Source organism: Rattus rattus, chromosome 1 (assembly GCF_011064425.1).
Source record: "Rattus rattus isolate New Zealand chromosome 1, Rrattus_CSIRO_v1, whole genome shotgun sequence".
NCBI lineage: Eukaryota > Metazoa > Chordata > Mammalia > Rodentia > Muridae > Rattus > Rattus rattus.
This window is the reverse complement of record NC_046154.1, coordinates 193272257-193299412: the sequence shown is the minus strand read 5'-3', so window position 1 is coordinate 193299412 and position 27156 is coordinate 193272257. Positions and strand designations below refer to the sequence as shown.

Genomic DNA, 27156 nt, shown 5'->3' with positions numbered 1-27156 from the left:
CATCACCAAAGATTTTCCCCAAAGGGCAAAAGCACACACAGCAAAGTGTCAGAAATGGTAAAGGAGCCTCTAGTCCTTAAAAGGTTATTAAGGAAAAAGAAAAAAGAGAAAAAAGAAAATCCTTATGCTAACAACCCATGTGTGGGCCTTTAGGTCCCGAGGTTTGCATTTAGTTGGTTCTCGCTCTTGTCTCTTTAGAGCGATCTGGCTTCACAGTGAGACCAGTGGCTGGCTACCTGAGCCCAAGAGACTTCCTGGCTGGGCTGGCCTACAGAGTATTCCACTGCACTCAGTACGTGCGGCATGGCTCCGACCCTCTCTACACCCCGGAACCGTGAGTATCGCTGTCAGAGCTAAGCTGCGTGAAGGTCACTGCACTGAAAGATGGTCGAGTCGCACTTGAGTTCATCTTTTTAGCAACAAGAACAGCAGCACTTCTGTGGAGAAGGGCGAGCAGGCTGGTCGGTCAACATCTTCAGCTGGGAGCTCGGGCCTTTGATAGCGTAGCTCAGGCTGTCTCTCTTACTTCCCTGCAACACTAAGTGTTCTGACTGAGCCTGTCTCCACTGTAGATGAGAAAAGGAAGGGAAACATCAGCACACAGTCGGTACACGTGTGCCTCTCATCGGGAGGCTCCCCTGGGAGGTTGAGGAGGTTGAAGTTCACATGCAGACATCACAATATAAACTTCTCTTTCCTCTCTCTCTCTCTCTCTCTCTCTCTCTCTCTCTCTCTCTCTAATTCTTGAACCTTCTGCAGTCTTAGCTCCTTGAATGTTCTGTCGTTCATAACTTGCAGATAGCAATGATGCGTATGATTCTTCTTTGCCTGTCAGCTTTCCTCAAGTTTCATCTCGAGGCCCATCTATCCATTCTCTCCTTGCCAATGGGAGAGCTAAGAGCACACAGAGAAGGAATGAGGTTGTTTCCTATAATGACATCATGGGTGAGCATTGGGAATGGGGACTCTGAATTCCCACATGTTAAGCAGCTCTACCCCATATGGAATTCTACAGCCTACAAGTACCAGATGCCCTGTACTCTACTTGCCATTCTTAAAAGTGTAGTATTTATTAGGAAACACCTATGTGCTTGGGTAGTTTGAGAATGAGACAAAACCCTGCTGCCCTGGGCTGGCCGGATGGGGAGCAATGGCTAGTGTGTGACAGGTGGTAGGTGTCAGTAGCACCAATGAGTGCTGGTAGGTACTGAGAAGGCTGATGGAGCAGGAGGATGACATAAAGAATCGCTTGCTTTACGTTTTGCCGTAGGTCCCCAGGGTGCCCCATTGGCAGAAGACATTAGGGCAGAGATCTGAATGTAAACATTTCAGGGTAGAGAATTCTAAGCCAGAGAGAGCAGAGAAAGAGAGATCCTGAGGCTGGGAGCCACCATGGTCGTCTGTCTCTCTGGGCTCCATTCAGATGAATGCCTCTCCCCAAACTTAGGCTAATTTCTTGCCCACTGTTCTTCAAGGCTCTCAAGTTATCACTTTGCTTATGATGCTGTTTTACTTGAATAAGCACATGATTAATGGGCTGCCAAGGTCTTCCTTCACTGGGGAGCAGAGAGCCCTCGAGGTCCAAGCAGTTAAGTGGCTAATAGCCTCGAAGGTGGGCAGGGATTAGAGCTAAGCTTCTGGAGCCCCCATCCCCCTCCTAGGTAGGCAGGATTTGCTGGCCAGGTGGGTCCCTGTAGGGTCACTACAATTTTTTTTAAAAGCTCTGTTCAGCTTCTCTAAAAGTGTTTCAGGGTAAACAAAGGTTACTTATAGGACTCTAGACATTTGGGAAAGAAATGCTTCTTATAGTGGAGTGCTCAAAGGAGCATTGTCAGAGTTAGAAAGGCAATCTCTAAATCTAGCCCAGAGGGTTTACAAATGGCCCTGTTTACAAATAGCAGGCACTTTGTTAGCTCTCTTTGAATAACTGGCCCTCCTGAGACTGGTGATAGCGTGCCAATAGGTATGCACAAAAAGGGAGCCAAGAAATGAGATTTTAGCCACAGAAGTCTATAAAATTTGGGGATAATGTGTTACATTTTTACCAAGGCACTTTCAGCCAATTCATTCAGCAATATTTATGGGCAGTATTAGCAGGGAGTTACAGCCGACTTAAAGATGAATAAAATATAGTAGGTTTTTTTTTTTTTTTTTTTTTTTTTTTCATTCTGGCCGGGGAGATAGAAGCACAAACATTCAGAAAAGAATTTGTTTAGGGTTATTGCTTGGGTATGTGCAAAACATTAGAGGATCCCAGAGGATAGAATCATTCAAAGAAGATAGAACCAGAATAGAAGTCAGGAATGGTAAGCAGAGAGCTCTTTTTTTTTTTTTTTTTTGGCTAAGGTCTCGTGAAAAGAGAAAAGAAGTCTTTCCAAACCAAGGGAACGGCAAGTACAAAGTTGTGGAGCATGCAGAAGGTGTCAGGAAGCAGGTTTCACAAACAAGAGTGGCTAGGGCACAGCTTATAGAGAGGTGAAATCATCAGAACCCATTATGGTCAATTTGTCAATGTAGGACAAACAGGCGTTGGCTTTCGGGAGGCACTGGGGAACTATCCAGGGTCCTGAAGCCTGCTCTGGTATTTGTGTTTGAGAAAGGTGACCAGGGGCGGCAGATGTGTGGAGAATAATAAAGTAGACAAGTTAGTTAGGCTGCGCATATGCTGCACACTATGTGTTGGGATAGAAAAAAGGCCGTGCAATAGCACAAGAGGATGTCTATTGGATGTTCTCTTAGCCATATAGGAAAGGGTTTAACAGTATTTTGTAACTAGAGTTAAAGACAGGGAGACAGAGGATCCCTCCAAGGAAATGAATGGTAGGGCTTTTATTGAGAAAGCAAATGATCTTTTTTCCTGTAATTATTAAGAATACCAGGAGAAGAACGACCTTGGGGGAAGAGGAAATGAGGAGGAGGAGGGTTTGGGTTGGAATGTGCTATCTTTGAGGTGCTCAGGGTTGGGATTTCCCAATGAAAAAGATAACCTTAGTTCTGGAGGTTCAGGAGTGAATTTAAAGATTGTCTTATAAAGAATTGAGAACTTGAATCTTTTATGATTTGAGGATTTCATTTGACATATTTTGATCACATTCCCCCATTTGTCCCCATATTCCCCCCTCCCAAATCAATTCCTACCCCTCTACCCCCCCAACTTTGTTTCCTCTCTGTCTTTATAACCTATTACATCCAATTGATGCTGCCCAGATCTTCCTAGGCCTGGTGGCTATTCACCAGAGCATGATTGATATACAAGAGGCCACACCCTTAAAGACCACAGAGTCTCCACCCCCAAACCCATGACTGAAGATGATTCATGAACTCCTTCTCCCTTCATGTAAGAATATTGATTGATTGGCTAGACTTTGTGCATATAACCATAATCGCTGTGAGCTCATGGGTCCAGCTGTTCTGTTATGCCCAGAAGATGCTGTTTCATTTCTGTCTTTCCTGACTTTTGGAGAACTTTCCTTTTAAATTTTAGGAGTATTACAGGACTCCTGTGGGCACACAGATAGGAGGAGACTGATCTCAGTATAGACATTGGAGATTCACAAACCTGGTGTTTTTATCAGCTCAGGTTTTTGATTGTGTGGTCTATGTGTATATGCATGTTCGTAAGTATGTGTGGGTGTATATGTGCCAAGGGTGACTTGAGTGTCATTCTGCCTCAGGTGTCATCTGCCTTGGGATCCTAAAGCTTGTGTGGCGAGCCTTTAGAGATTACACTGTCTCCTCAGTCTTAATTTTAATAATATTTATTTGTCTAAAAACTATTATTTCATAAAAAACTGATACACTTATAAGGCTTGGAATTCAAAGGGTATGGTCAAACAGTGAATTCCCCCCACCCACCTTGAACTTCACTCATCCTTCTCCAGAGGCCTCTCCGTATCCTGATTTCTATTATATCCTTCCAGAAATATGCTATGCAGAGTAAATTTTCTGTAGAGCTCCTCTTAATCCTTGCAGGTCACAAAATCCAGTCTCTTCTTAGCCACATGGTTCGAACCCATAAAACACTGTACTGGAAGTGCCCTTTCCTGCCCAGCCACTTTCACAGGCATTGTCTTTATAATGAAATCCCATTTTCTCAATTGAAAACCATCAAGAGGGCAGATTCTGCAATCTGTGAGGTTCACCTCAGTCACTGTGTGTGGTGCCTGTTCTCTGCCTCTAAATTACAGCCCCAATTGTTGAACTGTGGGGCTGGAGGCCACATTAATGAGACTAAGGTGAGCTGTGAAGACCCAGGTAGAAATGGGAGTGAAAGCAACAAAGAGACATTATCTGAAAAAAGAAAAGGACTATTTTCCTCTTCCAGTCTAGATGAAGTACGTATTGCATCACAACTTCAACACACACACACACACACACACACACACACTCTCTCACACACACAAATACACACATACATAAAACTTGTTTTTGGCTTATCTATATGCTTTCCTCTTTAAATATATATTTACTCTTTTGGTTTTAATAAAGAACAGTATTAATAAGAACAGAGGCCAGAAGAGGGCATCGGAACCCTTGGAACTGGAGTTACAGACGGCTGTGAGCATCCACGTGGGTACAGAGACTCTAACACTGTCCTCTGCAAGAGCAACTTAACTTCTGAGCCACTCTACCCCTCCTTTGCCTTTTCCTTAGCTTCCAGTGTTATCTTATTGAAAAGACTGTTTTCATGCAATATATTCTGATCACACTTTCTCTCTCTCTCGGTTCCTCCCAGAAGCTCCCCACTCACCTATTCTATGTCCTTCTTTTTCTTTTCCCTTAAAAAACAAATAATAAAAGACAATCAAACATTAAAAAACAAACCAAGACACACACACACACACACACACACACACACACACACACTAGACACACAACTCTATAAATACACAAAATCAGAAACCAAAATATACAAGCTAATATGACAAAAAATGTCCAAGCAAAGTTATATGAGACAAACCTTTACAAAAATATCATTGAGTTCATTTTACATTGGTCATCTACTCTTGGGCATGGACCCTACCCCCAAGTGTGATTAATACAGCCAGCAAGACTCTATTGGAGAAGACTAAACTTCCTTTGCAAGTGGGTGCCAGCTGTAAATACCTTCTCGGTTGGGTTGGGGGGCAGGCCATGTCAGCTCCTCCCCCTCAGCCCTGAAAACCTGTCTGGCATGATCTTAGGAATACAGTCACAGATCTGGGAACTTATGTGCAGATCAAACCTATTATGTCCAGAGAACACTGTTTTCTTCTTCTTTTTTTTAAACTGCATTTTAACTTACATTTTAAATGTTATCCCATTTCCTTGGTTTCCCATCCAGAAACCCACTATCCCACCCACCCCCTGCTTTTATGAGGGTGCTCCCTCACCCACCCACCGACTCCCTCTCACCTCCCCACCCTGACATTCCCCTACACTGGGGCATTGAGACTTGACAGAACCAAGGACCACTCCTCTCATTGATGCCGGACAAGGCATCCTCTGCTACATATGTGGATCAAGCCATAGGTCCATCCTTGAAAACACTGTTTTCTTCAAATCATCCCTCTCCTTGGCTCTTATGTCTTTCTGACTCCTCTTCTGCATTAACTCCCATACCCCTGATGGGGGACTTTAGTGAAGACCTCTCATTTAACACCGAATAGTCAAATATCTCTCAGTACATCACATTGTTTAGTTGTGGATCTCTGTGTTATTTCCCATCCATTGCAAGAAGACACCTTTCTGAAGATGGTCGAGCAAGGGCACAGCAGAACGTCACTATGAGTCATTTTATTGCTATGTTTCTTTAACAGAATAATAATAGCAGATTTTCCCCTAGGCTCATGGCCTATCTAGTTTCAGGTTCTTGCTTATACTGGCAGTGTCAAACATGGTTCTGTCTTATGGAGTAGGACTTAAGTTCAATCCGAGAGTGACTGGTTACTTCTACAACATTTGTGCTACGTTTGCACCTGTATCTCACAGGAAGGTAACAAAGTCTGTAGCTGGGTTGACCATTCTATTTCTCCTCTGCTAGCATGAAGAGTACATTCTAGTATCATTAATGCTCATCAGTAGGAGTGAAGTTTCTAGTTAGACTTGACTTCTTCATGTTCAATGAGACATATAAGTGTTGCCTTCAGTAGCAGGGCCTTAACATCACTTTGTAGAGAGTAATACAGTAGCTCTGGCAGTAGTCTGAGAGCTTTAGGAGTTTCCATGGGACCCCTTTGGCCAACAACTCAACTAGACAGAACCCATTCCTGGGGGTTTCCCTTGTGGTGTAAAATGTCTAGTTGGAGCATTCTCTTCCCTGTTATTTGGTGACTCTAGATTTCTATCATATATTCACATATTTTAGGAAGCTTCTTCAGTAGCAGGTTTGCAATGGGCTTTCAAATGACACCTAGTGTTAGTTGTCATCGTTTGCTTGTCCCTCTCTTCTATCCCCTCCTTATTTAATCGTCCCACTTTAGTCTTTCCATAACAATATATTCTATATCTACTTCCTTGGGAGAACCTCCCCTTCCTCCCAGGCCTTTATTATTTACCTAACCTCTGTGGTTATATGCATTGTAGCACAGATATTGAACCTCCCCACCTCTCTCTCTCTCAGACTGATTTTCATATGGCCCAGGCTTGTTTTGAATTTCTTCTGTAGCCAAAGATGGCTTTGAACTCCCAATCCTCCTTTCCCTCCCTGCAAATGCTAAGTAACTATTATTTATTTATTTATTTGAGATGGGGTCTCATGTACATAGGCTTCTGACCTTAATCTCACCATGTAGATCAGAGTGATTTTGAACTTCTGGTACCCCTGCCCTCACCTGTCAAGTGCTGGAATTACAGACATGCATTACTATGCCCAATTTATGCAATTCTGGGGATCAAACCCAGTGCCTCATGTATGCTACTCAAGCAACCAATCAACGGAGCTATATATCCAGTTTCAGATTTTGCATTTTAAAGACTCTGGGTTCTTTGAACTTGGGCAGAGAGTAAGACTCGAATAAGAAAAGCGATGACTTGTTGGCTTGCTTCCTTGGGAGAAGTCTTTCTAGCCTGTAGCACTGTAGACAAGCCGATTGAGTCAGTGATTCCTGGTCTTCTGGTTGAGGTAGATACCTTTCCATTTGTTTATGCCTGGATTGAAGGTCACTCATATGCTAAGAGTGCAAGGATGCTTGCTTTTTATTCCGGAAGCAGTGCCTCAGGCTACAATTCTGTTCCTCAGTGTAGGCCAGTTGCATGCTTTGATCAGCTGTGATCCCAAATAATGCTGTGATTAATGAAGCATCAATACCAACAAATGACTTCCTTTACAAGATATCAGTTGGTCAATTAAAATTATTTTAGTAAGATTATTCCTCTCACACAGTGGAATGAGAGAGAAGGGTTCAGAGTGCCAGGTTACAGGAACATATGAGCATAGTCCAGTGTGGACACTGACAAAGCAAGATTTTTGAAGTCATCCTTAAGGCTTCCTGGTCTGAATTTTATTTGTGAGCTTTGCCAGGTTCTATCTCTGGCCAGTCCATCTTTTTTTTTTTTTGGATAGACTTTATTGGCACTTTGTGGCTGCTGCTGCTGTTGTGTACAGGGAAATGTCCTGCACATTTTAAGACATTTAGGGGAATTGGAAGGCACCACCCATTAGCCTTCAAGAGTGTTTTTATTGGACTCCCATTCCCATTTGCAGAAACCTAAGTCATGCACCAGAGGGTAACATTAACTTAGGTTAAGAAACACTGCAAGAGAGTAAGAAATCTAACTTCTACCAATGACAGTGAGCCTCTTCCCTTCAGACACTACCTGTAGATGCTCGTCTTAACAGAAAAACCGGAAAGTAGCATTCCCTCATTTTTGTTAGTTTCCTCTTACATATATGAAAAAGTCTGTCCTTACCAAACCATTAACTAGCCCCTCTGAGATACTCCATATCAAGAGAGGGAGGGAGGGAGGGAGGGAGGGAGGGAGGAGGAGAGAGAGAGAGAGAGAGAGAGAGAGAGAGAGAGGAGAGAGAGAGAGAGGAGAGGAAGGGAGAGATGGAAAGACAGAGACATACACAGAGTGACAGAGAGAGACAGAGAGACAGAGACAGAGACAGAGACAGAGACAGAGTCTCAGTCTTCTGTGAAAGGCAAGAAAGGAGGCTCATTCTGCCTGGAGCAACTCTGTTGAAATCCCTTGGATTCAGCTCCGTTTCAGCCTTCTCCGAAGCCTTTCCGAAAGTCAGAGTCAGATGTTTCTACAGCCCTCTGCCTTTCGTCTATGTTAGCCTTTACAACACTGCCTGTACTTATTTGTCCATACCTCGTTTCAGCTCTATAGGACTGTCATGAACTCAAGACCAGATGGCAAAGGTAATTCAGAGATGAAAAGACTCAGACTCAATGCAGAGTGGATCTCTACACCTGGTGTAGGAAGGGAAATCCAAGTGGAGAGTACTCTTAGCCATGAGGGCAGTGCCTCCAGGAGGTGTCAGATTTAAGATATACCCAGTCACACACCATGTCTGAGCTCTGTGGAAAAGTCAAGCTTGCAGGTCCAGATGAATCTGAGCTATACTCTGGGGTAGTAGCCCCCTTATGAATGGCTCATGTGTCCTCTATTCGTCCCCAAAACTTTACTGACTTCAGGAACTAATGCTAGTCCTGCCTCCATGAATCAGACATTTTCACATGTTCAGTCTCCTCTTGTGAGGCAAATTCATGAAGCCTTAATGGCAGTGCCTTCAACATCAATAGAGGCTGTGATGCCAGGGCATCTTGATCAGGATATTCTTTAAAATTTAAAAAAAAATGGGTCATAAAGAATAACCCATTATGACCATTTGCTTTCCTTTTAGGATGATAGTTTTAGAAGAAAAGGTAGCTATTATGGAGCTGAGGTAAAGGAGCTAAGGAAGATGTGAAAGCTGCCTTTATATCCCCTTAAAAAAGAAAGAGATGGAGGTAGGGTATGGAAAAAGAGACCCAACTGTATATCACAGGGTGTTAAAAATGTATTTGTCTTATTCTCTGGGTAACTGTTTTTAGAGTTTCTATTACTGTGACAAAACACTATGATCAAAAAGCAAGTAGGGGAGGAAAGGGTTCATGTGGCTTACACTTCCACATCATGGTTCATTGCTGTCAGGACAGGATCTCAAACAGGGCAGGGTCCTGGACGTAGGAGCTGATGCAGAAGCCATGGAGGGTGCTGGCTTGCTTCACATGACTTGTTCAGCCCACTTTCTTACAGAACTCAGGACTACCAGCACAGGAGTAGCACTGCCAACAATAGGCTGGGCCCTCCCTCCATGGATCACTGATTGAGAAAATGCCTTACAGTTAGATTTCTTGGAGGCATTTCCTCAACTGAGGCTCCTTCTCTGATGACTCTAGCTTGTGTCAAGTTGACACACAATACCAGCCAGTATTGTATCTCACTTTAAACATTGTTTTACTTAGAAGGTAAAAAAAAAGAGTCTTGCCTGCCTTACAAATAATTCACTCGTGCTATGTTCAAAATTATATCTGAGCTACGTTAAATATTAAGGTAGAAATTTAGAACAAAGTCTGTGAGAATGGCAATTGCTGCCATGCATTTTGGTGCAGGTGTCTAAGGGGCTGGTATGTCAGGATGTGTGTGGGTGTTTTAGTTACTGCTATAGTGAAGAGACATCATGACTAAGGCGACTTAGAAGAGGAAGCATTTAATTGGGTGCTGTCTTACAGTTTCTGAGGTTTAGCTCATAGCCATTATGGTGGGGGAGCATGGCAGCAGGCAGATGTGGTGCTGAAGAAGTAGCTGAGGACTTACATGCTATCCAAAAGCTGGAGACAGACAGTCAGACAGGCAGTCAAATAGTCAGACACACAGGCAGAGGAACACAGAGAGACACAGAGACACACTCAGAGAGAGACAGGGAGAGAGACAGAGACAGGAACAGAGACAGAGAGACTGGGCTTGGCATGGGTTTTTGATATCTCCAAACCCATCCTCAGCGGCATACCTACTTAACAAACCACACCTCCTAATCCTTCCCAAGCAGTTTCACTAACTGGGGGCCAAGGATTCAAACAAATGAACCTATGGGGACCCTTCTCACTCAAACCACCACAGTGAGTGACACTGATGTAGGTAGGAGCTTCTTCCCCAAGGAAAAGACTACCAGGAGGTTAAGGAACTTCTGGGTTTGTCTGAAAAGGCTTGCGGGGTCAGGTGGCAGAGTTGGGAGTTGATATAGTTAAGGAAATTCTTGAAGTTGGAGAAAGGAAATCTTTCCCCCTCCCCCAACCCCTTATCCAAGCAGCTTACTTGGGTCTGGTTTCCGATGTCAGGCTTCTGGTTCTTGGAGAGACATTTGGCTTTTCAGTGGCTCTGTTCATTCTTCCCCTTCTTGCCTATTTCAGTTCATTTGGCTTTTCTTTCCTGGGTAATTCCTTCCGGTGGGATTGCGGTCTTTATTCTTTGGGGTCCTCATACTTTTTTTTAATGTATCCTATGCTAAGTAGATGCTGAATACTGGTAATTTCATTTGCATGTATACATTTACATGTGTATATGATTTTGTAATTCTAACATTGTCACTGTACTCAATAATGCTGTAGAAATGCAGAGTTCTTTAATAAGAAATATAGTTAAAAAAAAACCCATCTCCTAGACTCATAATCCATGCCTGTATTAGTCACATTTTTGTTCTTGTGGCAACTTGTAAGAGAAGGTTTTTGTTTGTTTGTTTGTTTGTTTTGTTTTTTGCCTTATGGCTCTGAAGGGATAAGTCTGCTATGGTGGGGAGTCATGAAGACAAGCAGCAGGCATGGTGGCTAAAAATAATGCTAAGGGCTCATGTCCTTTACCATAGCATGAAGCAGAGAACAGCAGTGAGTCTTTAAACTCTGAAAATCTACCTCAAGGGACATACTATCTCCAACAAGGCTGCACCACCAAAACATCCCCAAACAGTGCTACCAACTGGGGACCAAGTTTTTATATGACCAAGACTACTATGGGAGATCTTCTTCTTCTTCTTCTTCTTCTTCTTCTTCTTCTTCTTCTTCTTCTTCTTCTTCTTCTTCTTCTTCTTCTTCTTCTTCTTCTTCTTCTTCTTCTCTTCTTCTCCTTCTTCTTCTTCTTGTTATTTTTATTTGCATGTACATGTCAGACATTGTGAAGCTGGCCTGCTGTAAAAGACATGAAACCCTAGAGTACAAAATGAAGGGCTTCATTACTTAGAATAGAAGCAGTCACCACTGTCAGCAACTGTCTTGTCTTTCTGGGTATCAGTGATTTTTTTTTAATTATTAGATATTTTATTATTTACATTTCAAATGTTATTCTCTTTCCTGGTTTCCCCCTATCCCATCTCCTCTTTCCCTTCTTCTATGAGGATGTTCTCCCTCCCCAACCACCCCCTCTTCCTGCCCTGATGTTCCCCTATGCTAGGGGGTTCAGCCTGGGCAGGACCGAGGGCTTCTCTTTATGGAAGACATTCTTATTCAAATTGCTGTAACACCCTTCTTGAGATGCTACGTGAACTGACTGAGGACTAGCACATGGAGGTCAGAGAAGGAAGGCTCTATTTTCCAAATTATTGCTACAGATCTATTTGTGTAATTATATAGTCTTGTTCTCTTCAATATAGGCTAAGCCTGCCATGGTCTAGATTTCTGGATGGAGGTGAAAGATGTCCAAGTGTCTTGGTTCAGTGCCTTGTACCCTTTATAGTGTTTATATTCAATGTTCCAACAGAGTGGAAATCACAGCCATAGTCTGACTTCCTAAAGTAATTTCCATTTTTCAGAGAGGGGCAACCAGAATTTAAAACATAAAACACTTCGGCATTATTAGTTCAAGCCTGTGCAATGTGCTTTTCCAAGAAGAGGTAACTTAGTCTGCTTTCTATTTCTGTGATAAAATATCCATCAAACGACTTGGAGAGGAAAGGGTTCATTTTGTCAAGTGAAGTCAGGGCAGGAACTCAAAGCAGGAACTTGGAGACTGGAACTGAAGCAGAGGCCATGGAGGATGCTACCGGCTTGATTTCTTATACCATCCAGGAATACCAGCCCAGGGATGGCACTGCCGCTAGTGAGCTTGGTCCTTATACATCAAAAATTTATCAAGAAAATGCCTTGTAGACTTGCCTCCAGGGAATCTGATGGAGATTTTTTTCTCAAATGAGGTTTTTCTTAGACAGTTCTAGTTCATGTCAAGTTGCCAAAAAAAACCCTACAAAAAACCAAACAAAACCCAACAACACAACAACAACAACAACAACAACAACAACAACAACAAACCAACCAGGAGGGGAGCCATTGCCAAAGTGGAAGAGAGAAAAGCAGAGATGCACCAGAAATTTCCTTAAAAATGTCTCTATGAAAGCATTTTATCTGGTGTTTTAGACGCCGTGTTTAGCGTATCTGCAACACTGTTATGCTCTTTAGATGGGGGAGCTAGGCTCAGTGCTATGCTGGGACGATGGCTCACTCGGCTCATGAACATGGGGCATAGCTCCTGCTCTGGTGCCGTGGCTTGTCAAATGATGCCTCTGACCATCAGGAATAAACCACAACGCTGTAGACGAACCCCACGGTGCTTACTGCCATAAGACACCCAAATGCATGCGCGTTAAACACAAATGTGGTCTTTCTTCCTCACGGTTGAACAGTTTAGGGGCCATTAATGCTAGCTTTAAATATAACTGTTCTAGAGTTTAAAAAAGGTTTTGCAGCTAGGTGCTTTTTTCTTTTTTCTTTTTATAATCACTGCTGTGTTTCTACTTTACAGGAAGAGTAAAAGTGGATTATCTCAGACCATATTTTTCATTATGTCTAAGGGGACTGAGTGCAGTTTAAGCTTAACTCTTGCTTATGACAACAGAATCCTCCCAGGGCTGGCAGAAGATGTGGTCCGTTTCCTTTTCTTGGGGCTCAGCCATAGATTCCTGTTTGTTAGGTAAGAATGGCGGGCAGGTGAGGATGCGGGCTTTCACACTCATAAAGGTTGACTGGTTCTCTCGCTGGGTCTGTACACAAATACGAGGTTACCTACCTCTCCTATCCTTCTCTCCTGGGGACTCTGGTCCAGCATGAACCCTGGCCACCATGAGTGTTTTCGGGATAAAGGCTTCCTGAAGTCCAGTCTGAGCCTGGTTGCATAGATGAGCCTGTGTCTAAGCTTCCTCTTTCCCAGGGGACACACAAGCTCAGCACCAAACCTGCCTGGCCATCTGGCTTTCTTTGTGCTATCATAACCCTTGCCGTTTAAGGCTGCAGCAGTGTTTCTAGAAAGCCCAATACATCTGGACTCCCTGTCCTGCCTTTTAGCACAGCTCACATTCCCACTCTAGTGGCTGCCTTCTCCCTCAGGGAAAATGTGATATACTCAGGGCCAATGAAGGTGGTAGAGCCTTGAAAAATATTGGTATTACTTCTGTCTTAGTTGGGGTTTTATTGCTGTGAACAGACACCATGACCAAGGCAACTTCATAGACAACATTTCACTGGGGCTGGCTTACAGGTTCAGAGCTTCAGTCTATTAACATCAAGACAGGAACATGGCAGCATCCAGGCAGGCATGGTGCAGGCAGAACTGAGAGTTCTACATCTTCATCTGAAGGTTGTTAGTGGAAGACTGACTTCCAGGCAGCTAGGAGGAGGGTCTTAAGCCCAGGCCCACAGTGACACACCCACTCCAACAGGGCCACACCCACTCCAACAAGGCCACACCTACTCCAACAGGGCCACACCTCCTAATAGGGCCACTCCCTGAGCTAAGCTTATACAAACCACCAGACCTTTTATCCTTGAATCTTAGTGATTTCAACAGGGAGCACCACTCCCAATGTCATGGTAGCAATGACGCTTTCCCTAGTAATAGCAAACAAGTAGTCTATGTGTCTAGTAACAGCACTGGGTACTAAAAGTATTTAATGCGAAGGAACTCATTAAAAACTCAAAACTACCTGAGTTGTTTTGAATCTATGAGTGGGGAAAATGAGGCAGAGACAGGTTAAGTGATTTGCCCATGGTAACACAGTTAATAAATAGGGAAGCCAGGATCTGAACTGGGTCAATAATTACATTAATATGTGGGTTTAACCACATACTTTTGATAAGTAGACATACAGACTCAACACCTCCATATGTATTGAATCTGAACAGTTTTCTCAAAATTTTAATTATAAAGTTTGCACAAGACTCAGAAATGACTTTTTTCTTCGGTTGTTCTCTGAATACTCTCTGTGCCTATTGGAAAGACCAACTCTATGCTTTCTGGTCCAGTCCTTGACCTAATTACCAGGCTTGCTAGAAGGTGGCCCTCTCTTTTGATCTTCATAGGGTTGAAGTTGCTCATCCCCCCCCACCCCCCATTTATCATGAGGAGGCAAATCTCCCATGCTACTTGAAAAAAAGAAGGGCACAGCGTCTCAGGACAGCATGCTGAAGCCATAGGAGACTGCCGTGTGCGCTGTCCTCAGGCAGAAACACGCAGGAATCCATGCCCTGGCATCCAAGGCCCGCCATCAGCTCTCAGTGTGACATTGGCAAGCCATTTAACCTCCCTGTGTGCTGCATGATGAAATAACGCTTTGATCTTTGGAGAGAAGAAAGCTTGACATAAATTCTGAGTAGGTCCCGTCCTCCTCTGTCCCTCTTACACTCATGTGGAGACCGATGTTTCTCATAAAATTCCAGAGTATTCTTAGTGAAAGGGTGATACTCCTAGGCATAAAGTCCGAAGTTTCCAATCACAGTTATTATGCCTTGTTTTCTGACGTGCCTAAAAGCAAACAGAGCCCGTTGCCTCAGGAGCATTGAGTACCCTTCACGGTACTGCATTCCATTTTAAAAAGTACTCTACATTATTTAAAGCCTGTGCATTGTGAAACTGAATTTGTGCCTCAATGCCCACCGGAACCTGAGTTTTGTGCTTTGAAGATAGCTACACTGACTTGTGATAAAAGAGTCTCTCTCTTTCCCTTTTTAAAAGCTGATTTTAAGCAACAATCCTCCCGCAGCCCCTGTTCTACACCCAGGATTGTCTTCTATGTGTGGTGCCCACGATCCAAAATTAGAGCACTCAGAAGCCACCACACCTGGATGAAAATTCTTATTCCCTCAGCTGGCTGGAGTCAGAGAGAATTCATTATGCATCTTCAGGTGTGCAGGATAGCGATGACCAGGGAGCATTTTTTTTTTCAGAAATATTTGCATTTTTAAATTGAAAGTTCAGAAGAAGAAATTCAAAATGATTGAATTCTAGGAAAAAAGAGGTAATCGCCATCCAAGCCTCTTCATTGTCGTGTGAAGAATGACACCCGTGGGTAGGCTTGTCACAGACACTGCCATTAGAGGAAAGGAGAGGAAACTGACAACCCCCAGCCCCCGATCCTATCTGTCTGGCATCAGGCTGCCCATTCTGGAGAGGTCTGTGAGACCTTTACTATCTTACAGATGGCAATTCTAAGGTTCACAGGAGTCAGGTAATTTCCCTAAGGTCGTACAACTAGAAAAGAGCAAAACCATGATTTGGTCCAGAGCCCTAATGTGATTGGAAATTAGGAATGGTGCGAGTTTCACTTGGATTCTTCCTGGTGTGGAGCAGTGGTGTCTCTTCAACACCTGCTGAGTTCAGTCGAGTTGGGCATTTCTCGTGTGCCAGGCTTGTCCAAGCACCAGCTACTCCAAAGGCATGTGTTGTGGCCTCTATCCTGGGGATACTTACAGATCCTTAGTGATAAAGTACGGAGAGAGCAAAATCCCGTTGAAATATGAAAACCGAGACATAAACTCAATTTAATGCATTGTGAGCAATAATATTTAACTAGGGAAACAATGTTTTCAATACGTTATATTCCTATCTTTTTAAATGTTCACCTTGCCTGGTGAAAGGGACTCAAAACCTCCATCCTTCTATATGAAAAGATAAGTAGGTTTCTGTTGACCAGTATGACAAAATATCCCTACTGACAGTTAGTAAGTGAAATTAATTAAGGCTATAAATCAAATATCCAGTTGCATTAGCCGCATTTCAAATGTTCTGCAGCTATAATGTCAAGTGGCCGTTTCATTGGACAGCAGCGATACAGGGACTGGTACAATCACTGCAGAGTGTCCTATTGGGTAGGGCTAAGTCATTCACCTTCATGGGGATATGGGAAATCAACCTAGGAGATGACTCCAGAGAACATCTTTTTAAAATTATTTATTTTTAAATGTCTACCACCAACAGTGTTGTGGTTTGAATGAGAGCCTCATGTTTGGATATTTGGTCCCCAGTTGGTTGAACTATTTGGGCAGGATTAGGAGGTGTGGTCTAGTTAAAGGAGGTACGTCTTTTGGGGGCAGGCTTTGAGGTTTCGAAAGCTCATACAATTCCTAGTTAGTTCTCTCTCCCCCTCCCCCTCTCTGTCCTCTCTGCCCTGGGCCTGTGGGTCAGATGTCAGCTTTCAGCCACTGCTCTAGTACCATGCCTGCATGACTGCTGCCATGTTCCCTGCTATGGTGACTGTGGAACCGGGAGCTCCACAAATTGCATGCTTTCTTTTATAAGTTGCCTTTGTCGTGATACTCTGTTATGGCAATACAAAAGTAACTAAGACAAACAACATTTTTTTAGGGGTAGATCAAACTCAGGGCTTTGCTCATGTTGGCCTGATCCTCTACCTTGGGGACAAGCTCCCCCCAACCCCAACTCCCAGAGTACGTGCTTTTACAGAGTGCATTTTATTACTGCCTTAATCTTAGTAAAGTGGGAGAAGATTTCAAATTTCTCTTGCTTTTATGAGGGACAAGAAATATTCTAGAAATAGAGGGGCATTAGTGATGTAGAGGAAATGTTGTTGCAGCCCTCTAGTCTTTGTAACCTCTGGAAGCTATTTCTTTTGTGAGAAGAGACTTAGTACTGGTCACCACTCTCTCTGGATAGTCACCATAAAGGTAACCTTTGCAAGGTATTTTACCAAAATTATGCTTTATTTACTTTTAAATTGTGGCTCCTAACATAGTACGCATGTATATGAAGCTCATAACAAATCGTTTTAATAAAGAGTCAGAGGGTGCCTCGGCAGGTAAGGGTACTTGTTCTTGCAGATGCACGAGGACCTGAGTTCAAATCTCCAGTACTTATTTAAAAGTGGGGCATGGCTGTGTTTAATCCCAGCTTTGACGTGGGCAGAGAGGGGAGGTCACTATAGCCTGTGGTAGCCAGCCTAGCTCCTGGTTTGTGAAAGACTCATCTTAAGGAAATAGGTAGAGAGAGATAGTGCAGAGCAATGGTCCCCTCAGGTCTTTGCACATGTGCATTGGCAAATGCAATACTCTACGCATATAACACACACACACACACACACACACACACACACACTACAGACAGACAGACAGACAGACAGAGAGAAACAGACACAGAGAGACACACACATACACATACACACACATACCTACAACACAGACATAACACACAACAGACGGACAGAGACATAGAAAGAGACATGCACACAGAGAGACACATACACACAACACACATAACACACATACACACATCACAGACATAACACACACAATAGACAGAGAGACATAGATAGAGGCACATATACACAGAGACACATACACACAACACACATAACACACATACACACATCACAGACATAACACACACAATAGACAGAGAGACATACATAGAGGCACATATACACAGAGACACATACACACAACACACATACAAACATATACACAACACACATAACATGCACATAAGATACAGACATAACACAGATAGTCAGAGACATAGACACACAAGAACTTACAGATACACACACAAATACACACAGGCACACCGAGACGCACCCACACAGACACACACAGGCATTCACAGAGACATACACCCAGACACATACACAGCAGAATACATACACACCAGAATACATCCACAGAACACACATATACACAGAGACCCAAACACAGAAATTCATATACAGACACACAGACACAGACACAGAGACAGACAGCCAGACACACACACACACACACACACACACACACACACACACACACACACACACACACAGAGAGAGAGAGAGAGAGAGAGAGAGAGAGAGATAGAGAGAGAGAGAGAGAGAGAAGATCTGTTACATTATCCATACTCCCAAAAGAATATAGTGAAGAACAGGATTGTTAGAAATTCTTAGGATTCTTAGGGGAGGAAAATAAAAAATTTCCTCCCAGGCAACATATGAGTGTGTGGCTTTGCAAAAAGAGGACCATATTTCTGTTTATATATTCTGTGATGGGTTGTAGATGAAGTGATCATAAGAGCCGCCAAAAAAACCTTCTGTGGGCTTGGTTTTATTTGTTGGTTTCTTGAGACAGTCGCATATAGCCCAAGGCTAGTCTTGAACTTGCTTTCTGGCAGAAGCTAGTCTTGAACTTCTGATCTTCCTGTTTCTACTTCCTGTTTCTGCTTTGGTGTGTACCACCAGGTCTGGCTTACGGTATGAGCTTTTAGATCTGAAGTAAGGAAACTGACTCCCTAGCAGGCTTCAAAGACAAGTTGCCTCAATACCAAATTAATTCTGCCTTATCATCCTACTGCAGTAAAAACAAAGCCAGTCTCCTGCCCGGCTGCTTGTTCTGCACCCACTTTTATTCCACATCACTTGCCTTCCCCACGAAATGTCCTGTGAAGGCTGAAGAAATATCCCAGCTCACCCTCCTGCTTATTTTCACCGAGACAGACCCCCAATTCCCCCTCTTATCTAATTTTCCTTCTTTTTATGATTTAGTGAATGTGTTTGGCTTCTGTCACGTAGAACAAACAAAACCTGTTGGAGACGCGTTTAAAAGGACCAAGGCGGTGCGTTGGTTTGGGTTGGGGAGCCCACGTCACACGCTCACTCGCCACCTCTCAAAGGCTTTAATTTACAGCAAAAATAAAAAGCAGTTGTTGAACACTGAGCAAGGGGAGTCGGCTTTGAAAACTGATAAGAGGGGGAAAATGCTAGACTCATTTTAAATTTGAACATAACCACCAGGACCCTTATTTCCCTGCAGCAAAATGATCGAGACTTTCTTAGGATGATTTAAGAATTCCCCCGGAGACACTTTGCCCGGGTCCCTTTGTGGGCCCATCTCAGCGGCTTTAGAATCCTCCTAACTGGGCTTATCAGAGAAGATTCCAATTTAGAGCAGCAAAAGTCTAGTGTCTGATATCAGTGCTAGCTTTTTTATTTTTTTATTTTTTTTAAGAGACATGATGTTTTACGGCGCTAACAGTTTTGAAAGGTCCTACGTTTGCAGGCAACAGAGCGCTTTTGTGTGAAGGGCTCTGAAAAGCATTATTCAGGAGAAAAAGAGTGCATCAAAAGGAGTTTAAAAAAAAAAGAGAGAAGAGTTTGCTGATGTAGAGATCGGAAGCAGCTTGTGCTGGCAGGCGCAATTATGACCAAATAATTGAATCTTTTAAGAGAGATAAGATGGGATAAAGCAGTGGTTGTGGTCTCCCAATGGGAGCAGGTTCATTAGAGACTACCGAGTCCAGCTGTGGAGAATTCAACTTCCAGCAACTTGGTCTGCTTTAAGGCGGGCACAGTGGCAGAAAATCAGGACGAAGTGGCAGAGCTTCAGTCCTCCAGACTCTAATTGGGAGGAAAGCTGGAGAGGAACCTTGGTGCTGGCTACCCTCGCTCTCGTTCCCCTGGAACCTCTCAGACCCCTAAAACGATGATCATCTTCAGCCCTATCTCCTTCAGAAAGAAACTTAAGGAAATGTAACCTTTCATCTGCTTATTTCAAGTGAGGGAGTGTTTTGTCTACATGTATAGATGTGTACCCCATGCCCCTGTGGTGCTCACAGAGGATAGAAGAGGGTATCAGTACCCTCGAGCTGGACTTAGAGATGGCTGTGAGTCACCATGGGGGTGCTGGGAATTGAACCCAGATCCTCTGCAAGAACACCCAATGCTGTTAGCTGCTGAGCTAATTCTGTAGCCTCCAGTGAACTGTTTTTGTTTTGTTTTTAATCAGAAATGCTGAACATCTTTCTTTGCTCATTGGTTGAATTCTTTGCTCATTTGCTCCTTGGATGCCTCCTTCTTTGTCACCAAGTCCCTTTGTTAAAGACAATGGGAGACAGAATGATACAGTGTTTATTTCAATGTTCCACCAGCCTCAAAGGATAATAACCTTGTTCTTGATCTTGAGATATGGGACCTCATCGCCTTGGCCCATGAGAAGTAAGGCTACTGTGCCTTCTGCATCCATATTTTCTTTGGGAATATTTCTCAGGGTTTCTGTATGGAGACAATGCTGAGAGAAGAGCAGAAAGTAGTGAAATCAGGCACAATCATTTTTCCCGGTAACAGAGCAGAGGGCGTCTCTAACATTCTGTTAAGGGTTCCGTTAGACATCTTGCTTCAGGCTTTCATCCTTAATGGAACAATGTAACTCACTGTGTTATATTGTATAACTTGCTTCTTCCAAATCCATCCTTTCTTTCATCCTATACACAGCTTGCTTACCTTGTCATTGTGATGAGCTTAGAGGTTTTGAAGTTGGGTAGCGTGTTACTGGCTTCTGATAATGACACCTTAATTTAAAATCCGGGTCACAGATCTTTTTTTAGCCAAGAGGAATTGATTCCTTCCTGTCGCTCGTCTGCCTTTGTGTGCTTTCTTTCTTTTCTCCTCTGTAGCTGCGGACCTTTACTTTAAAGCAAATTCTGAACTCTATTCTTCCCTGGGTACATGGATCCTTCTATGTCAGACTTTTCAGTTTACATTAAATAAATTGACAATTAAATAAGCTTTCAGGTTTACTTGAAGTCACCCCAAAGGATCAACACTTATTGTAGCTGTGATCGACTCTGTTACACAGATTACATGATTGTCATCATGACCACAGCCTGTTACATGAAGCATCTCGTGTCACACCTGCCTCACTTCAGCATTCCCTGGAACCCTTACTTGTCTCTTTGTTCCCGTGCTTTACTGATACTGGGCTGACACAAGTCTCAGTGTTTTTCCCAGGTGACATATATCTGCCCTGCTGTGGAGTTATTGTCGCTTTATTTCTTCCAGGATCAGGAGGGGCGCTTTAGTAGTGACATCAAAGGCTAATGTGGGAGTGCCCAGAGTTTCCCATGGCAAGGCACTTGACCTTAATCTCAGCCTTGATATAGACTCTTGGAATGAGATCAAAGACTCCACTCCCACAATGGAAGTGTTAGGCATGTAGCCCGGATTGAGTGCAACTGGAGGAGTAATTAGTTGCCTGTTATTCAGTCTTCACTTTTCATCCTTTTCATCTGCAGGGTCACCGGGCAACTTTAGAGGAAATCAACTTAGCATCCCCACATTATACAAGCACCTTCAACTGGTAGTTTTAAGCTCTAGTTGTTTGCGAGCCTAGTTTTTCACATCGGAGCCATCTCTCCAGCCCAGCCGCTGGTTGTTTGTAAGCCTGCTGGGAGACAACCCAGTGCCATTAGCTGTGAGAATAGACCTGTCTCTCATTTTCACCTGGGGAACTTTAAAAAATGATTTTCCGGTCAATCCCAGGAAGCCTGATTGAAATGGTCGTAAATGGGGCCTGGGCACTTGGTATTTTTTAAAAGGTCCCTCAAGTGCTTTGGAAACATGAGGCCAGGGAACAGCAGGAAAAGAGACCCGGGGGCACGCTAACTATGACTTTCCTTATGCTAACTATGTGGGTTATGCTCTCCATCTATGCGCTAAGCATGGTCTTCGTCCTCACTTCTGTTGTATCTGTAAAGTTCAAACAGTAGAGAGCAGAAAGAATACAGCTTTAAGTCGGAAGAATTTCAAGTCCTGTCTTTCTTTCACTTAAAGTATGACAATAGAGAAGATTAAGTTTACTCAATTTTAGTTTCCCCATTGATCAAAAGGATATTGTAAAGCTTCTTTGCAAGGGAAGGTTAAATCACTAACATGTTACAAAACTTTAAGCACTGTACCCTAATCATAAAGATTCAGCATACAGTCCTATGTGCATGCATGCATCTTTGCATGTGTGCGTACATGTGTGCATGTATATGTGTGTGTGTATGTGTGTGTATGTGCTCCTGTGCATGTCCATGTGTGTGTGTACTCCTGTGCATATGCATGAGTGTGTATGTATATGTGCGTATGCATATGTGTGTGTATGCATGTGCACGTGTGCGTGTGCATGTGTGTGTGCCTGTGTGTGTATGTGTACTTCTGTGAGTGTGTGCATGTGCATGCATGTGTGTGTGTGTGTGTGTGTGTATGTGTGTGTGTATGTGTGTGTGAAGATCAGAGGTTGACATAGGATCACTCTTCCCCATCACTGTCACTGCTCACTGAACATGGAGCTCTCTGGTAAGCTTGTCTCCATCCCTCACCTCTGGGGTTATAGATGCCAGGATTTTGACCTCAGTGATAAGAATCCAAACTCAAGTTCTTACGCAAACGCCTTACCCACTGATGGGCATCCTCAGCCTTCTGTGTATCCTTCTTCCCTCATCCTTGCACAGCTGCAAGAATTGGGACAGAGCGAGAATGAGGGGAAAACAGACCCACAAACAGACCAAAGCTGGAGAAGCTGCAGCACCACCAAAGCCGAGTGTGTTTATTATATTCAGCTGGGTGGGGAGGTGGGGCCATGACATCGTGCTGAAGAAAGGGGCGGGGTTATCACATACATAAAAACACTCAACCTGGTCTGTCTCTAAAGTGTTTGGTCAAGGTTGGTCATATAGCTTGAATTGTTAGAACAACATTTGAGTGATGTCTGTTTGATGTGAGTATCAAGATCATAGCATTTACTGTCAGTCACTATTTCATCATCCAGCTTTATCTTTGTAATACTGGTGGGAGCACCAGTTGTATGGCACCTATAAAGTAGTACATTTCAGAGAAGCTCAGGTGAGTTCAGAAACATCTTTCAGTTACTATGTAACCTTTTAGGATTTTTTTAAAACTTTTTTTGATCATGAGCATAAATCTTTTTTTTGGACATTTTTTATTTTATTGGATAGTTTTTATTTACGTTTCAACTGTTATCCCCTTTCCTGGTTTCCCCTCCAGAAACCTGCTATCTCTCCCTGCTTCTATGAGGGTGCTCCCCCACCTACTCACCCACTGCCTTTCCACCTCCCTGCCCTGACATTCCCCTACACATCAGTATAAGTCTTTCTGCATCTGGATCCATGCTCAGAGAATTATGGGAAAATTAATTTCAATGTAGCTTGGTATCAAGAAACAGTTTATTCATGACAATAGCTTTAGGAAGGCAACTGGCTTATTGAGCTGTGACGCAAATTAAGGATGAGCACCAGATTTTCAAAGTCATGAGAAGTTGAATTGAAATTTTGGCCTTATTACTATTATTAAAAGACAGAAAATTTAGTTTAAAAGCCATACTATGTTCAATTGAAAGCAACATGCATATAACTTACACACACACAGACGCGTGCGCATGCACACACACAAACACACCCACCCACACACACACACACACACACACACACACACACACACACACACACAATTGGCTTTTATTTGTGATTCCTGAATAGGGCCTTAAAACCACAGTAAGCCAAGGATACAAGGTGGTCATAGAACGATTATGGGCACAGAATGGAAGTGACCCGCAGGGACAGCTTCACTGATGATAGTGGGCGATTGTCCTGTCTGAATCCGCTAGCTACCTGTGATTGAAGCTGAGCTGGGGGAACCCGCTCCACCTCAGCCATTTGTTATAAGAGGTTACCCCCAAATTAGGCTTTCAGTTACTCTGTACCAAGTTAGGCTGTAGTCTGTTGCACAGAGACTCAATTCCAAAGGGGTCCTCCAGCCCAAATTTAATTTAGTTTTATTACTACCTATGCCTAAAATCAGCAAGCGTTCTCTATTAAAGGGCCAGAGAGCGATTATTAGAAGTTGCAGAAATGTGATCTCAGTTACAGCTCTTCGACTCTGCAGCTGCTGACAAAAATGGCCGTAGACAGTCTGTATGTAAGTGGGCACGGCTGTGTTTTAATCAAACGTTGTTTATGATATGGCCGCATTGCGGGTGAAGTAGTTTGCCCATCCTGAGCTGCAGGATCTCACCCCAAGAAGTTCTGTTTCCTGAGGCTGTCTGGAGGATACGATATACTATGTAAAACAAACACCATGTGCTTAGCATGTAGTAACACTCAAAAGCAAGTGGCTTCCTGAGGGGCAGCTCATGCCTCTTGGGGAAGCTTCCTTCCCTGAGGAAACACATCTGGGAAGATGTCAAGTTCCAGGCCTCTATTGGCAATTGGGCAGGGCCAGGTCTTAAAAAATGTAATGGTTTTTCTTGTGCTTTATTAAAAAGTATTATATCCCAGCCCGAGGAAATGTCTCAGTTGGTAAAGTGCTTGTCTCTCAACACGAGGCCGTAAATTTGAGCTCAGAACCCATGTTAAAGGAAAAGAAAAAAAAGACTCAAAAGACAGGAAAAAAAAAAAAAAAAAAGAGGTGCATGGTGCTAGAGGTTGTTCCAGGCCTCCATAGGCACCTAAACTCATGTCCTCTCATATACACATGCGCTGTCTCTCACACATGATTTCATACCCTACCCGTAAATAACATATCACTCAGCCTAACCTGTCTTTAATCATATGACATATCTGCATTTCAGGTATGATTAATAGCCATTATATAATAAACACATAATATAATTATATAATAAATTATCTATAGTTCTTATAATAAGATTATACTTAGGGTTTTCAGTCTCATTCTATAGGCAATACTTTAAAACTTGTGTGTAACATGCCTTTGTGATCTTTTTTCTTTGTTTCCTCACAGAGACACATGCCATGAGCTCCTGGGACACGTGCCACTGCTGGCAGATCCCAAGTTCGCTCAGTTTTCGCAAGAAATAGGCTTAGCCTCTCTGGGAGCCTCAGACGAAGACGTTCAGAAACTGGCCACGGTGAGCTACCGCTCAACTTACAGAACTGTTCAGTGCCTAACTGTGTGATGACGTAAAGCTCACGGCCTTTGGCCATAACGCCTCGGCTAATGTTCTGGGGAGAGCGTGATTTTACCCTAACTCTGTCTAGTTTTGCAAAGAGATAATGAACTCTAGGTTTATTAGCTACTGAAACACATATTTTCCTGTTTAGTTGGATGGATGGACATAAAGGGGTAGTTGGTATTTTAGGGTTGGAGCCCTGTAATCACTGTCACAATTAGTCAGCTCAGCTACTGTGGAGCAGAAAGCAGTCATAGATGACACATAAGTGAGTGTATATGGGTATATTCCAATAAAACTTTACTCTCAAAAAGCAGGGGTGGGCTAGATTCGGTCTACAGGCTGTATTTTACTGAATCCCGTGAAAACATTTGTCATAGTAAAAGGTGTGCATTGGCAGCAAAGTGGGAATTGCAGCAGTACTGTTTCTCTGACAGGTTGATGTGGTTATCATCAGATAAGAGGTGAGGACAGTGTTAAGAGACTGAGCGTCACAGTTATTCTAAGTACACACCAAGAAAAGATGGACTAGATGTTATGATACCAGGAACGTTCTTCCCCAGACAAATAATGTAAGAGGAAAAGTGGGGTTGGATGTTGTGTTTAAGACGTTAAAGAATCACATCTAGAAAGCATATGCAACCTGCTTCTTTCTTATTTCAGAGTCTAGGAATAGAAAGATGTTTAGAAGCTCCCCAACCTGCCGGGATAGAAAGCTTAAATGAGTATGGCCATCTGGTAAACGGGAAAGGAGGTCTTAAACTGAGTGTGTTTGCCACAGTTATATATCAAAACAATACTCTTTACTCCCAACAAGAAACATTTTTTTTCAGTGCTGGGAGATGGCTCAGTGGGGCAAAGGTACTCAGGATGCAAGCATGAGAACCTGGGTTCAAATCCTCAGCATCCAGATATTAGCTAGGTATGGTGGTATGTGCTGTTCATTGCAGTAGTGTGATGGTGGTGGGAGACAGAAAGATCCCTGGGTCTTGCTGGACGGGGAATCTAACCAGTCAGTGAGCTCAGGGTTCAGGAAGAGACATTGTCTCAAAAAATATGGTAGAGGGTAACAGAGGAAAATGCCTAATATTGACCTTCATCTGTATGTGTGTGTGTGTGTGTGTGTGTGTGTGTGTGCGCGCTCGTGCACATACACATGTATATTTATATGTGTGAGTAGAAATTCACAAGACAGTCTTGTGATGGTTTGTATATGCTTGACCCAGGGAATAGCATGATTAGAAGGTGTGGACCTGTTGATATAGGTGTGTCACTGTGGGTGTGACTAAAAGACCTTCACCCTAGCTGCCAGTCTTTCACTAGCAGCCTTCAGATGAAAATATAGAACTCTCAGCTCTGCCTGCACCATGCCTGCCTAAGTACTGCCATGTTTCCATCTTGATGATAATGGACTGAACCTTTGAACCTGTAAGCCAGCCCCACATATATGTTGTCCTTATAAGACTTGCCTTGGTCGTGGTGACTGTTCACAGCAGTAAAACCCTAAGACAAGTCTCAAATGTCATTCTTCAGGCATTGTCCATCCTTTTTTGAAACAGGATCTTTTACTGGTCAACCCAACCCAACCCAACCCAACCAAACCTGCCCAGAAACCAAAACCCACAAACTCTGTGTGTGTGTGTGTGTGTGTGTGTGTGTGTACACGTATACGTATACATATACATATCTAAAAGAGTAACATATTCATAGTTTCTGAGGATTCAGGCATGGATAGCTTTGGAGGCATTATTCTTTGTTTCCATTTTTGTATTTTCTGGGGCTAAATATACTACTTTTAATTTGTTACCTTTCTTACAAGGGCAAATAGACATTTGGGATAGGAAAGTTTTTTTTTTTTTATTATATTTCTAATATCCTTGACTTCACAGTCTTAGTTCCATAAGCTAAAACACTTGGGACTGGTAGAGTTCATTAGACTGTTTTTCATATTCTTTTGTCTTTTTCTCCCTCTTTTTCTTACTCTGTTGTCTTTCCTGCAAATGTACCTAGGTTGCTTCTCTGTTTCTGTGATAAAAAGGTTGCAAAAGCAGCTTGGGGCAGAGAGCCTTTCTTTGGTTCACACTCCCTAACCTCTGTCCATTATTGAAGCCAGGGCAGGAACTGTAGAAAGACGCTGCTTGCTGGCTTGCTTTCCACGGCTTGCTCAGTTTGCTTAAACAACCCAAGATAGCCCGCCCAG

At 43.2% G+C, this 27156-nt stretch overlaps 1 protein-coding gene across 1 annotated transcript in view; it reads left to right on the top strand.

Annotated features, from left to right (window-relative positions):
* The window catches only part of Tph2 (tryptophan hydroxylase 2), a 100760-nt gene that overhangs the window by 36975 nt on the left and 36629 nt on the right, over positions 1–27156 (top strand). Inside the window, exons 7-8 of the mRNA XM_032890799.1 lie at positions 199–334; positions 24788–24914. Coding sequence (XP_032746690.1) covers positions 199–334; positions 24788–24914 — 263 coding nt within the window. The remainder of the gene's footprint in view (positions 1–198; positions 335–24787; positions 24915–27156) is intronic.